This window comes from Leptinotarsa decemlineata, unplaced genomic scaffold, assembly GCF_025532065.1.
Source record: "Leptinotarsa decemlineata unplaced genomic scaffold, Ldec_3_MD MMD2_P_RNA_scaffold_6, whole genome shotgun sequence".
NCBI lineage: Eukaryota > Metazoa > Arthropoda > Insecta > Coleoptera > Chrysomelidae > Leptinotarsa > Leptinotarsa decemlineata.
The window spans coordinates 14,873,311-14,888,032 of NW_027412533.1; the positions used below are offsets into that span (position 1 = coordinate 14,873,311).

At 34.6% G+C, this 14,722-nt stretch overlaps 1 protein-coding gene across 2 annotated transcripts; it reads right to left on the bottom strand.

The window, feature by feature from the left end:
- Positions 1–1,571: 1,571 nt before the first annotated feature.
- LOC141480167 (zinc finger protein 862-like) lies at positions 1,572–4,464 on the bottom strand. 2 transcript variants are annotated; one of them, XM_074170037.1, is made up of 2 exons: positions 3,956–4,464; positions 1,572–3,525 (listed from the first exon to the last, which is right to left on the bottom strand). In XM_074170037.1, exons 1-2 carry the CDS (start codon positions 4,134–4,136, stop codon positions 1,592–1,594), a joined length of 2,115 nt encoding a protein of 704 aa, XP_074026138.1. In that variant the 5' UTR covers positions 4,137–4,464; the 3' UTR covers positions 1,572–1,591. The 2 variants fall into 2 exon arrangements, with proteins under 2 accessions (XP_074026138.1, XP_074026139.1); XM_074170038.1 differs by having other exon boundaries at positions 1,572–3,857.
- Between the last annotated feature and the right edge of the window lie 10,258 nt (positions 4,465–14,722).

Genomic DNA, 14,722 nt, shown 5'->3' on the forward strand with positions numbered 1-14,722 from the left:
ATGGCCTTTTTAAGAGGACCAAAAATTGCACGATCCATTGGTTGCAGCTTGTGTGTGCAGTGTGGAGGGAACGTGAGCAAAATTATGCCGTTTTCCCTGCAAAACTCTATATTTTTCAAAGCCATGTGGGATGAATGGTTATCCAGAAGTAACAAAGCTTTTTGCTCTTTTGTTGGCCTCACGTGGTTTGTAAAATGTTCAAGAAAAAAGTGAAAGTCGTCTTCCTGCATCCACCCGGATCCATTTGCTGTTCCTACTGAACCTGTTGGGCCATCCCGAATAAAATGTTCTTGAAATCGCTTCCGAGGGAATATAAACATAGGTGGTATATAATTACCCAAGGCGTTCCCAGCAAAAGCCAGCGTTACTAAGGTTCCTCTTTCCGCAGAAGTCATCGCACTGACTTGTTTTTCTCCACGTCGTGCGATTACTCTATCAGGTTTTTGGACTGTAGTAATCCCGGTCTCGTCGACGTTCCATACATCTTTACCGCTGAGAGTATGCTTGGCCAAGACTCCTGTATAGTTTTCAAAAAAGGCAGCGACATTGGTCCTATTAAAGCTCGTGGCGCGAGCGATGCTTGTAGCTTGAGGTAGCCTAAGAGATAAATTTGAATGTCTCTTCATGAATAGCTTTAACCACACTTCTCCAGCCATTTCGTTTTTTTCCCATGATTCAGGAACTTTTTTATTGTGTTTTTTTGCTAATAAATAGGCTAAACTCCTTGTCTCTTTTGTAGTCAGTCCATAATTAGACGCGGCACAAGTCAACAAATAATCGCTCAATATCTTTTCTTCGTCCTTCGTAAAAACTGTTGGGCTGATATAGCCTACAGATGGAGCCTCGTCTGATAATTGTTGTTGATGTGCCTTTTTCTTTTTAATGTATCTTTGTAAAGACATATAATTTAGATTATATGAAGATGCTGCACTTCGAAGGCTTTGGCCTCTAACCGTCACCTCTTCAAAAGCCAGATCGTAAATTTCGATACTAGCCATTCCTCTCTCTGTTTTCCGAACATATGTATTAGGCATTCTGAAACAATAAAAAAGCAATGCAGCAATCGAATGCATACAAAATAGCCATATCACTTGTTAGTAAATAAAATAGGAGAGTTGTGACAGCCTGTCACAACTCTCCTAGGTGCGCAAAATCGTGAGTGTGCCAGAATAATAATGTATAACCTCCAAACAGTAAGAGATCTCAATAAAATTATGAATGGCTTTGAATCTTGAAGGCCCGATGCAAATTAGAAAAAATATTACACTAATGCTCCCGTAATACATAGCAAAAGACAGAATAAGAAAGTTATGATCAAAAACTTACTTTTGGTCGTTTTTTAGATGACAGCGTCACAGTAACTCAGCCGCTCCTCGTGGGCCGTTGGCGCGTACTAAATCCAATAAGCAGTCTAGACAGTGTTACCAACTCTCAAAAATATTTATCCCTAAACCTAAGTCAAAAACCCCTAAAATTGCCTCAATTATTCAAAAATTCCCCTAAAAATATATTTAATAAAAATAATATATAAATATGAAAATACTATATAAAATAAGAGTAATATGCAGTAATATTTCTTAATTTTCTTTATTTATAAATTATCTAAAACGTTATAAATTACATCAATGTCTTCTGAAGAGTCCACATTTTTAAAATCATATATATTGACATTACATAAGCGTAACATTTTTGAAGATGGATTAAAAGTAGAGCATGATCCACCATTCCGAATTAATGTGAAACGAACCATCATTATACTTTGCAACATTTCAATCGATAATCTATTCCGTAGCTTATTTTTGATTATATTATAGATGGAAAAAGCACGTTCAACAGTTGCGTTTGAAATGGGAATCGTAACAAACGCTAATCCGAATTTTCCGATATTTTCAAAACGTTTACATCCAGCTGCGTCCAAATCGTTATATACTTCGTAATATAAACCAGCTGAAGTACAAGTATTAGTCCATGTTTTATTACTCAATTGTTGCCACTCAAACTCGATGTCATTTTTGTTGTCATAGATATGAGTACGATGAATGTGACTCAATATTTGTTTTAAATCGGGTTTGACTTGAGAAGTAGCAACCTTTGGATGCAAATCAGCAACTGTTTTCAACATTGATAAATTATCCGGAAGCCTTTTCTGAATTTGCTCAGCAAAACAAATTAAAAAGTTCTTGCATCTTTCCCTGACATCCAACAAGTCTTGTTCTTCCAATTCCTGGGATACAGTTTGAAAATCAAAACCAAAGTATATTGAAGCTGTATGCATTAGGTGTTCCCGAAAATTGAATTCTACAAGTTCAGAGTCTACCAATTTTTCCAATTGGGAAGGTACAACAAGTCGTCTCAGCATGTTTTTGTATAGTAACAACAGATCCTCAAATAATTTGGTAGGCTCAACATTGTCACTTTGAAAAAGTAAATTTAATTGAGTCACATTTTTTAATTCATTCCTTAAAAAAATCAACAAAGCTTTGAAAGGTGTTCTCCGCATGATATCATAAACCTGTTCTGCCATGTAACATTTATCATCAGATTTGGCAATCGAAAAGAGCAGCTTTAATTCATCCCACTGCTCCAATATAGTATTAACAGCTTGGTAGCGAGCCAGCCAGCGAGTTCCGCTGAGTCCTGGGATTTTTTTGGGGTCCTTATTGTAATTCATGGATTCATATAAAGTTTTATAGTAGTCCAAACGTTTAGGACTGTATGAAAACCAATTATGAGTTTCTCTTACAAGAAATTCTAATTGGCGTGGTAATGATTCAGCCGCTTTTTCCGCGCATAAATGCAAAGAATGGCTGACACATTTTACAACAATTAAATCAGGCAGATCTCTTTTTAATAAGGCAGTCACTGAATTATGTTTTCCAACCATAATATTTGCTCCATCAACACCAATTCCGATCATATTTTCAATTTTTAATCCATCCTTTTTAAGTTGATTTATAATTGCTTGATGTAAACTTTTTGCATCACATTCTATTATCTTAATTATTCTATAAAAAGTTGTCACAACTTGCTTTGTCGTATGTGAAAAAAATCGTAGCATAATACATAAGACTTTCTGAGTCGAGAGATCAGTGCTCTCGTCGATAATTATTGAATATGGATAATTTCCTATCTCTTCAATTAAAGCTTCGCGCATTAATGGAGCAAGCACATTTTTTATTAACATTGAACACTTAGTGCGATGAAGTTTTATGTTTTTCAGAGCTTCTGATGAAGGATCCAGCTGAGGAAGTATATTAATTAAATGATCTACTGTTAACAAAGAACAGTGTTCGGCGATAAAGGCAGCGATTTTCAATTCGGCGATTTTTGTACTTTCTGGCAAAACTGGTTTATATATTTCAGATATAGATTTACATCCCTTTGCTGATCTGTCCCAGGCTACGGCTTTTTCATGCTTTTCAGTTTTAGCGTGACTAACCAAATCTTTTTTGTGGGCTTTCAACACAACATGGCAATATTTACACGTCGCCAATGTGTTATTTGTAACATCAGGTGCAAGCCATCCTGCAATGAAAACATAAATTGGAAATAACGACATAATATCACTTCAGTACATATACACATCACCGCAAATTGGTAAACATTTAAACATGGCAAAACCAACACCACACATTTTTTCAATATTTTTTTATAATTGTAGGTATATGAATATTTTTATGAAACACCAGACACCAAATCAACTTGAAAAATACTCGAAAATAGAAAAACCATCAACATCCCTTATCACCTGTCCAATCCATTCCAGAAAGCCTGCATTAATTGTTTATTTCAAACCTAAATAAAATAAAAAATACCGGTCTCTGCTGCAATTTGACGGCGCCGATGATTGGATGATTCTATGGTAAAAAATCATGTCATGAATACTAATCGAATCTATAATCTAAGTCTATCTTGATCATTAATTTATTACAACTAGGCAATGAAATTTACTTACCTTTTAATTTTGAATCTGTTTCCCAAACCTTCGTGTACTTTTGAGTGTACGTCTTTTTATTTTTAGTTTCTTTGGACATCATAAATAAATTGCTTTTTGACACCGAAGTACGATAATGAAATAAAATTAACAATTGTAGGTAATTGCGTAGTTGAAACACACAAGCAATAACATAAAACATAACAAACCAACAAACGGCTTACTCTTTGAACATAACCTTGAAATCTCCAATCACCTGTCACAGACTACACAGACCCCAAAGAAAGTTAGGAAGTAGGAAGGGATACTAGTCATTGGAGAGTAGTTTAATATAATTACACTAGATGTCATCCAGTCCGAAGTCTTTCCATAGGTAAAAGATAAAATATTTGAATGACTGTTATTGGATTGAATAGTTCTATTATAATCAGAAAACCCCTAACAATACCCCTAAACATATAAAACCCCTAAAAAAATCCCATCCCACTCATTTACCCCCTAAATCTGGGGGGAAAACCCCTAAGTTGGGAACCGTGAGTCTAGAAAACAATAAATGTGCGACGTTGACAGCTCGCTAACGGTCACAGATACAGCGAAATCGCGCGTGTCACAACTCTCCTCTGTCACAACCCTCCTCGGTCTCCCCTACAGAGATTTATATTACACTATATAAGTTTTAAGGGTGAATTTTTCAGTCAGCCCCATTGTGCAGATTCACTGGTGATATTTATTCATTCGGATTGTGGATGGAAAACTAAAAAACATCAAAGGTTTCAATACGTTATGTAAATCAATCCGACAAACAATTGATTGACAACTCAAATTATAGAATAATGGATGCCATGCAAAAGATAGGAGAAAAACACAATAAGCCCATGAGATTGCAATATTTTCCGGAGTCTTCGGAGAAGTCTTAAGTAGAAATAAGAACAGTAATCCTGAGTTTCAATTCAAAAATCATTTTCAGATATATTCTATATATTGAGTAATAGACAATTTCTGAATTATTAGTTGAAATTAGAGTACGGGGATCATAAATTAAGTAATACTTCAACACAACTATTGCTTTCTAAGTTATTGAATTTACTATTCTTTTTGAGGGAGATGCAAGAACACGTCTTTGAAACGGCCATTTACGTTGAATTGGAATCTTAAGGATGTATAGATTATATTCATGCAAAAAACGGTAGGAAGCGTTCATTCCACAAAGACGATATTTCATTGAAAAAACAGTTTGGATAAGTCTAGTTCGAGGCGTATTGAATTCAGTATCCAATCAATCGGCAGCTATAGTTTGCCATGTATTTGAAACATATATCACGTTTGGTGGTTGCATGTCGCTACCTCACTCCAATGTTCTGGATTATCAGGGTGGCTTTCGACGTTTTGATTTTCAATCAAGTATCCGCTGTTTTCAATCAGAGCATGAAGCAGTGAAGTTGCAGACAGTTTACAATTTTCTATTTAAAAATATTGTTTATGAAGAGCTGTTTCAGCTATTCAAGCAAAGTGATCATGGAAGACATATTGGCATTCAAATTTAGCCCCCGAATCTACCGAAAACATTTTTCCCTCACCAGAACAAAAATGTTGTTTCTCAAAGAGCGTTTCTCTAACCAAGTGAGCATCATTAGGAGATTGTTGAGACTATTCTTCTAACGACGATGCTGTTTTACGTATATATCTGTTTTACGTATATATCTAGACAAATCATTACCTTACCTAATGAGGGGCATTGAATTATTTCCTATCAGCTAATGTTACTTGCTAGTTGTCTGATATCTAATCTTCACCTGTTTTCTACCTATGATTACTCATTTCGTAAATTTCAAACTTTTCCTTGTCCATCGTTATGTCAATCGCGTTGTCCAACACTTGTTGAAGTGTATGACCTGTTTTGACATTTTGTTTTATAAGAGAGAGGACATTGTTAGATCAAGATCTTCAGATGATGTGGTGCTGCAGGTTTTTCCGGGTTTTCCTGCAGCTGAAAAAGCAAATGCGCCACTGGAATCAATGAAGTCGCCCCGGAGCGCCAATTAATTTTTATTGTTGTTTTTATTTTATTTTTATCGTTGTTTTAATAAACATTTTTATATTTATCAAAAATTTCTTCTTTTTAAAAAATCCAGACACTCTCTGAATTATCTCTTCCTATATCTTTAATGTGAGTATTTCTTATGACTAATCCACTGAAACTACTTGGGAACGGAATAAAAAATAATAAGATGTGGAGTACAAAAAACCATCAACAACAAAAAATTGAATACATCCCGATTTCCAAAGCAAATCGAAAGCATAATGAAAACCTCTTTGCCGCCAGTAACAGGGGAAAGCCTTCGTATGATATTTGAAAGGAAATACACACATAACAGAAATTCATTCTAGCTCAAGCTTTTGATGTCGGTGATGCGTTCATACGTTTTTGGCTTTTTAACAAACTCACAAACTCATCTCCTGAAAACCCTTCCTCGCAAACGTTTAATCTCTTTCTCTTACTGTCGTTCTATCCGGCCTTCAAAGGGAATGTACAAATAACACAAAACATAACAACTGTCGTTTACCATCTAAAATCTTCGATGTTCCTATGTTGCACTTTTCCCGGGAATTACCAATTGTGTCGTAGGGTGGAACAAAATCGTGACAATGAATACATGATATATAATTCATTGTTCATATCTAAATAATTCTGACAATAAAATAATATTCAGTGAAAGAAATCGGTATGATCAAGAGTTTGTGGGTGTCAAATGAATTCACAGTTTTATTCATTTATATATATATAGCTCTAGGGATGTAAACGAAGTGAATCCAAAAGTATCCTCATCTAAACGAAAAATTGTGAATGAACTATAATATGAAAACATTACACAAATAACATAAATGAAAAAGGGAATTAGCGATATACAAAAACCGATAACTGAATATTAATGAGATTCGATTTCATATAGACATCTAAGTAAAGGGAACCACAGCTTTTCAATATCATTGCATCTACTATTGAATGATCTGACAATCCTGAGTACAGCGCGTTCCAACAAAAACTTTACCCCCCCTGTAATCAGAAACGGAATTTCAAAGAGCACGTCAATTTTTATTTCTATGTATTTCTAGGGGTTCTAATTCTGATATGGAAATTATACCCGAAACTTCACCCTCCTGGGTTCAAAAACTACCCCCATATTTTTTCAAAGTCATGGGGGGTCTAGTGATGCATCATTCTGAAGGTATTTCATCCCTTCATTGCTTCTGTGATGTTTTTCGAAATAGTTCATTCGTTATTGAGAAATTAAATGTTGAACATTTAATTTAAGAAAAAACAGAAAATTCGCTGTCGCTCATTTGATTGAGGAAATCAACAAAAGTAATATCGATAACAACACAATCAACGGATAAAGTGTTGAAAATGACCTCTATCTAGTTCAATACAATACAGAAATCGGCATTCCCGAATAATTCACTGTCGCAGGTCTTCTAGATTTGTAGAATTTATTTAATTAGTAGTAAACATTTTGAAATGGATAACACTGTTAGTTTTTTCTGCACTGATAGTTTTTGTTGAATCTAGTTGTCGCAGAATAAAACGTAGATAGTTGGTCAATGTCACTTCATCACGAATTATTATTCAGTCATCCTTGTTCACTGTGTTCCAACATCGTTTATTCTAGTGAAGAAATAATAGAAATTGTTGCAACCTATTATCGAAATAATGAATGTGCTAAAGCTGCTGCAAGAATTTATAATACGAATCATCCAGACCACAACGTGAGCCATCAATACGTTAAAGAGAAGACCTGCGACCTGTTAGGGAATGCCGATTTCTGACTCCGGACATCTTCAATAATGTAAGGGACGCTATCAAAAGTAGACTGTATTATTGTATGGAACAAGATGGAAATCATTTGAATAATTCATTCGTTGATTGTGTTGTCATTGTTGATTTCCTCAATAAAATAAGCGACAGCGAATTTTCTGCTTTTTCTTAAACATTTAATTTCTCAATAACGAATGTAACAATTTCGAAAAAAATTACAGAATTGATAGAGGGACAAAAGACCTTTCGAATTATGTATCACTCGACCCCACCATGCCATTGAAAAAATAGGGGGGTAGTTGCTGACCGCAGGGGGGTGAAGTTTCGGGTATGATTACCATATCAGAATTAGTCCCCCTAGAAATGAAAATTGACGTGTCCTTTGACATTTTTGATTACACGTCCGTTTCTGACTTACAGGGGGGTTAAGTTTTCGTTGGAACGCCCTGTATAAGGGATTGACCGCAAGTCTCTTCTGAACTGTTGGAATAGTGCACGTGGATATCCTGGAAAAGTGTAAACACAATTCAAGTGGGGGTAAATTTGTCAAAAGTCTTGTACGGCTTTCAAAATATCCTATACTGATCCACACCGTACAAAAAATGGGTCAGGAAAATAATGAATATTTTGATATTTTCCTGTACGGCTTTCATTGAATTCGTTCTTCATATTAACAAGGGCCATCAATTGGGTCATGCTGTATAAAGTAGTTGAAGCGTAAGATCAACCGGCCATCCTAGAGTTAGGGTTGAAGGTCGTTTAGTCTTTCACGGCATCGTTCTCACTTCTGAAATAATCGAATAATAACAGCCATTTAATATTCATGGGTTACTGTGATTACTATTAATAATGAGCTCAAAAAAAGGATAAAATAAATACATTTTTGTGAGATACGGTTATTATTAGAAACTTCACGGGAATTTAAGTTTTAAATTATCAAGAATTACTTTTTCACTTAGTTGCCTACAGAAATATTGATTATCATTGAAATTATGAATTCTCAAACAAACTTCAAAATGCACCCTGGTTTATTCTAATAAATGTCCGAAATGTTTTCACCTTCTGTTGACAAATTCATTTTCCACATGATTGTGTTAATTTCGTTGCGAGCACCTCTGATTCCATTCATTCATTCATTTATACATAAATTATTTAAAGTGGACTTATTGGTTAATCCAGTGGGCCATTCTTAAAAAGCACCTGTGCCTATCCATTGATTTCGATATTTGTCAACCATCAGATACACTCGAGCCATTTTATCACAATGAGGAGATGCTGAAACGTAAAACGTGAAAACGTTTTTTCTTAAACATTTAATTTCTCAATAATGAATGTAACAATTTCGGAAAACATTACAGAATTGATAGAGGGACAAAAAACCTTCCGAATTATGTATCACTTGACCCCTCATGCCATTGAAAAAATAGGGGGGATAGTTGCTGACCGCAGGAGGGTGAAGCGTATACTCACTGGTAGACATCGATGTTTCGCCATAAGACACTTGCCTTAAGGCTCTTTAGTACTAATCTGGATAATATTATAAGAAAAAACCAGTTTGTGTCTGGAAGTTACTTCTTTGCATGATCTACGCATCTATGTATAGAGAGACTACTTTCAAAATTGATTGCTTCCTTCTTTTCTTTGGAAGATTCCCACTTTTTATTTTCTATCAAGATGGAGTAGTAGAAAGCCAAAAATTTTTTTTCCAAAAATGTATTACTCCTAAAAATATAATCCTTTCAATATTGTGTTTTATTTCGTCATTCCGATGTGGAATATGACTCAGTTTCGAGAAATCATTGCTAAATGCTTCTGAAGAGAAGCATTTTCCAGTTCCAGATTGTTAGTTCACTAAAGCTTGGCAGATCTTTAGTTGTTAACTTTCCAGTTCCGTTCAGTTCTGTCATTTACTTCTTAGAAAATAATTGGCATACCTAAGGAAAGTGTCCCTCTGAAATTTTGATCAATTTTTATAAAGTTGATTAGTGTAGATGAATTGTATGTAATAATGTTCCAAGATGTAATGAAATGTTTTGTGATACTGAAGGCAAATTGAGTAGAATATTGTTATTATTAACGTAGTTATTGATTATTGCTTCTTTGTTTTCATATCGCTGTTTCAATGATTCTGAATCAATTGTGTAATCAACCGCTGTAACATGCAATGATTTCAGATATAAAAAATTGTCAATTTCGCTCAAATACTATCTGCTGTGAACTAATGAGTCGAACATAGTTCATTATTCCATTTCATGATTACCGTAAAGGGATAATCCAAAATCTGGGAAGAAAAGAGAATTGGTGTTTTTCACCATTTGTATTTGTAACTAACCTTACTGCAGTTTCGTCCTATAAGGACATTTTCAAACTTATATATCGAACTGTATAAATGTTTGATGTAAAGTTTGAAAATGCAGTAACGTTAGTTACAAATAAAAGTGATGAAAAACATAGAAAGTTTCAATTCTCTTTTCTTTTTTGTCAGTATACTTACCGAGATCAAAGTTCTTGCCTATCGTAAGTAAAAAATACAAAGCACTTTTTGTTTCTTAAAGATGGGTTTTTCGACAGATCACCGAAAAACTCTGAATACGTCGGCATCTTCAAAAAATAACTCCACTTGCATATGTTAGCTTTGACATTACTTCGTTATTGGAAATACCTTTTAACAGAAAATGAAATACTTACTAAATAGGGGTTATATTGAACTTTACGAGAAGCGTCTGTAAAATGAACAAACTTCAAAATTGATGTGACTGATTAGTAAGAAGTGAATGGTATGAATTTCTTGAGTTTCAATATATTTCCATATATATTAAGTATATATTGATATAACACGAGCTCACCTAATTCTTGGTTTCTAATTCGCTATATTCGGCTCGACTTCAACCTAATGTTTAGAGAAGTGTACTTTTCGCGAAATTTGTTCGTTACCTCAAAAAACCATTCTTTGGCAAAAAAAAACAGATGAATTTGCGAAAATTTCCAAATATGATATTCTTGAAATTGTTGATTGATTGTTACGAACAATTAATGTATGTAAAAAAACAATATTGATTAATTTTTATGTAGTATTCGGTTTTCAACACTTATCTCTTGTCTATGTCTTTCCTACCCAGAATTAGGACTCATTTATCTCCTCATAATGCTAACTTGGTTAGCAAAATGCGCTTCAAGAGACAGTACCCACATTTGTTCTGGTATCGGAAAAGTAATTTCAAAAGATTGCTATGAGCAATTAATGAATTTATTGAATCCAGTTGCGCAATATTTTTACAAATAAGCACTTTTCAAAAAATCCTAAACTATTTCAGTTCATTTATTCTGCAAAAATCTACAATTTAACTTTAGCACTCTGGGAAATAAGTAATTCGATTTCAAGGGAATTGGCTATTCGACCAACCACTGCATCACGTAAGAATTCATTGTGACTCAATTTCTTTCAAGTTCGATGACGAGAGTAAAACTTTGCAAAACATAGGGAACCTGATGCGGTCCATGGCGAAGGAAGCACAAAGTGTGTGTGTGCTCCGTTGTTTCACCATATTACACATTGAAACGACATGCCGAGTCTTCTAACAGTCCAAATGTTTTAATGCGATGATTATGATGACAGTGGGGTGTGAGTAGGGCACGTTAGACAACGAAGATCATCCTTGTCAAAGTCTAACCCATAATTGCTGGTCCAAAGGTGAAATTAATTCCTACTATACGTAGTCAGGAAGTTTCAGGTCAATCACTTAACCTCTCAACTCACTATTCTCTTGGCAAGGGCCAGTCCTGGCAATGTCTGAAACTCTTTTTGCTGATCTGGTTTTCAGTTTTTTTAAATTCTGGTCTCTTGGAACTGTTCACAGTGCCCTTTTTGCCAAGAAATCACCAACTTCATTACCTTCCTGGCCAATGTATTCAGGAACCAAGATTGATAACTTTTTGTACCAGCAGGGAGAATTTTTTGGTAGTTCACTACCAATGTTGACATCCCTCTCTGAGAATCAAGTGCTTTCAGAACCCCTTGAATAATTTTTATTGATTTATATCTGGGGTTAGTTTTAGCCAATTTCTCCACACATAAATCATGGGTGTACATTTCCTCCTAAAATACTGTTGCATTTGATCCTGGGAAATAATCATCTCCTTGTATATTTGAACAAATAACAATTTATGAATGATGGGGAATGCTCATTTACTCCCTTTAGCCGGTTTCCATTACATAAAAACAAATCACAGAGCCTCCGTTCCGAAATTAGATCAGGACAACATGGTGCGCTGAGGGCCACATAACTAACAAAATATTAATCGAGTTTCGACACAATATGCACGCATCAGTGGTCAGACAAATTGTTTTATAAAGTGATTACGTATTATAGTCGTTATCTGACAGTGCCATAATGTTACGTTCCTAATCACATTTAAGTGCACTTCAGCGATATGAAGTGAAATATCCTGCGAAAAGGACCTTTCGGCGAGTGCGTGCGCCCCAGGACTCTGGAGAGATGCGTAATTTAACGTTCATTACATTGTGATTGCTTCGTAATACGTTTATAAATATAGATGTCGGTCGGCGTCGGCATTTTGCGTTAGGGGTGAACATGTCTCGACTGTTTTCATTTTTATTGTTTATGTACCAAAAAGATCTGTATATTAATATTATTATAATAATTAGTATACACTTCATCTACACAAACTAACGTATAAATTTATTATCAACTAGATCTAATATATAAAAATGGATGTTTGTTTGTTGGTTGGTTGGTTGGTAAGTGATAAACTTCTACATCGCTCAACCGATCATGATGAAACTTGACATGTATAAATAATTTTCCATAGGGAAGGTTTTTAGGCTATCAATTTTTCTGTAACTCGCCACTAAATGGCGCTGTAGAACAATTTTTTGAAAGCACTGTTCTATAACGCTGCGCAAGACTAAGTTCGTTGATTCTGAATCTGTCAAAGCATTGGAACAGCAGCGACACAGCAACATAGCACTACTAAACAATATATGTCTGAAAATTCCATGACCTTGGTTTTTAAAATAAGTATTCAACATACCTTCGGTATATTATGTTCAATGCTGGGATGAGCAAAATGAAATTAAATGATTCTAAAAGTCTAGTTTTTTCCCAAGAGGATTTCACGAAATGTACACATCAATAACTATAATGTCAACGTCGAGCCGAATTGAACTGAACTTAAAAGTCAGTTTGTTATATTCAAATATGGTCAGTGTTTGACCATGTTTGAATATAACAAACCGGAATTTTTGCGTCGGAATTACAACAATCGGCTATAAAAGTTATTGCCTCGGTATTTTGGGATGTGCGTGGTGAAATATTCATCGACTATCTTGAGAAGGGGAATAACAACAACAATGAATATTATATAGCGTTATTGAAGTGTTTGAAGGCCGAAATTGCAAAGAAACAAACGCATATATCAAAGAAAAAAATGTGTTTCATCAAGACAACGCATTGTGTCACAAGTGAATTGAAACAATGACAAAACAACGTGAATTGAACTTCGAATTGAACCTACATCCACCGTATTCACCAGATTTGGCTCCCAACGACTACTGCATGTTCGCAGACCTCAAAAAATGCTCAATGGTAAGAAATTTCGTTTGAATGAAAAGGTTATTGCTGAAACTGAGGCCTATTTTGAGGTAACAGATAAATCGTTCTACAAAAGTGGTATTGAAATGTTAGAGCGGCGCTGGAATGATTGTGTGGCTATTGATGTATATTACGTTGATGAATTATGCCAATTTAAAACAAGAAAAACGCGTTTTTTATTCTTACGCCCGGGATTTTTCAGCCCATATGTTAGAATCAGAAAGACGGTGAGCCATTTTATATACTTTTCGTGTATTTCTCTCCAGTGTAATATAATGTTCATGTGAAAGTAGTTGTTTCAGAAGGAATTTTTCTGTTTTGAATCTGAAAATGAATTCGATGCATGATCTACATATGTTTGTGAAAATTTTATTTTGAACTTAATTGTCTAGGGAAGTTTCCCACATTTTTGTTCAAAGAATAAACCACTTCCAATATGGAAATCAGTACTTTTTTTAATATTGAACATTCTAATTCATTTAGTTACCACATTTTTTCCAATTTTTACACGTTGGATAACAATATCAATATTACGTATTATGGCCAATCAAAGAAACAAACAATAATTACAATAATAATAATTATCACTATATTTCAATAAACTATGTAAGTACAGAAATGTCAACATACAGTATTTGTTGAAAAATTATAAAAAAGCTCAATTAGTTTAGTAATAACTAATATACTTAGTGATCAATACAAATTATTTCAGACTTTTATGATTTATGCTTTTATGTTACTACACACATATTTTAATAATATTTTATAATTTTACCTTAGAACATTTCACTTCTAGTAAGAGAGTGATAATATGAAAAGTTCAGTACCTTCAAACTTTGGCAATGCAAAACAAATTGTTCGTTGTGTCATGTATTCCGCAATACAAAGAAATGAATCAGCAAATCCTCCAATAGTACAAAAATTGCATTATTCCAACAATGGTATTCTGAAATTAACGAAAAAACTCACCGCCGGCCTGAATAGAATTCATATTCTATTCAGGATAACATGATTGAGGTCAGCATGTAAAATCAATTTGAAGCAATCAGATAAGGGTCCGTGGATAGTATGAATACGATCACATAAACATGTAGGCGGATTTTGGGATTGTGTGTAATTTCCCTGTCGCATATCGGGACGATTCCCAGTGTTTATATTGAATCGGTATTGCCTTTGTTGGCTTATCTCGGCTATCTGTAATGAGATCTCTGTCAGGTCTATGTTGGAGAGACCGCAGCCTGGCCATTGTACCATCGAATGCCAGACCTGGGCATTGTGGGTGGTCAGATTTTCGATACAGTAGCTCGACAACAGACAGCCCACTGACATTGTTACAATTGTTAGTTTGTTTGGTGAATATGT

Coding starts and splice junctions, on each gene's coding strand:
- LOC141480167 (XM_074170037.1), bottom strand. CDS start 4,136: ATGTTTTATGTTATTGCTTGTGTGTTTCAACTACGCAATTACCTACAA. Junction 3,526..3,955: donor AACAGATTCAAAATTAAAAG/GTAAGTAAATTT, acceptor TTTTCATTGCAG/GATGGCTTGCACCTGATGTT.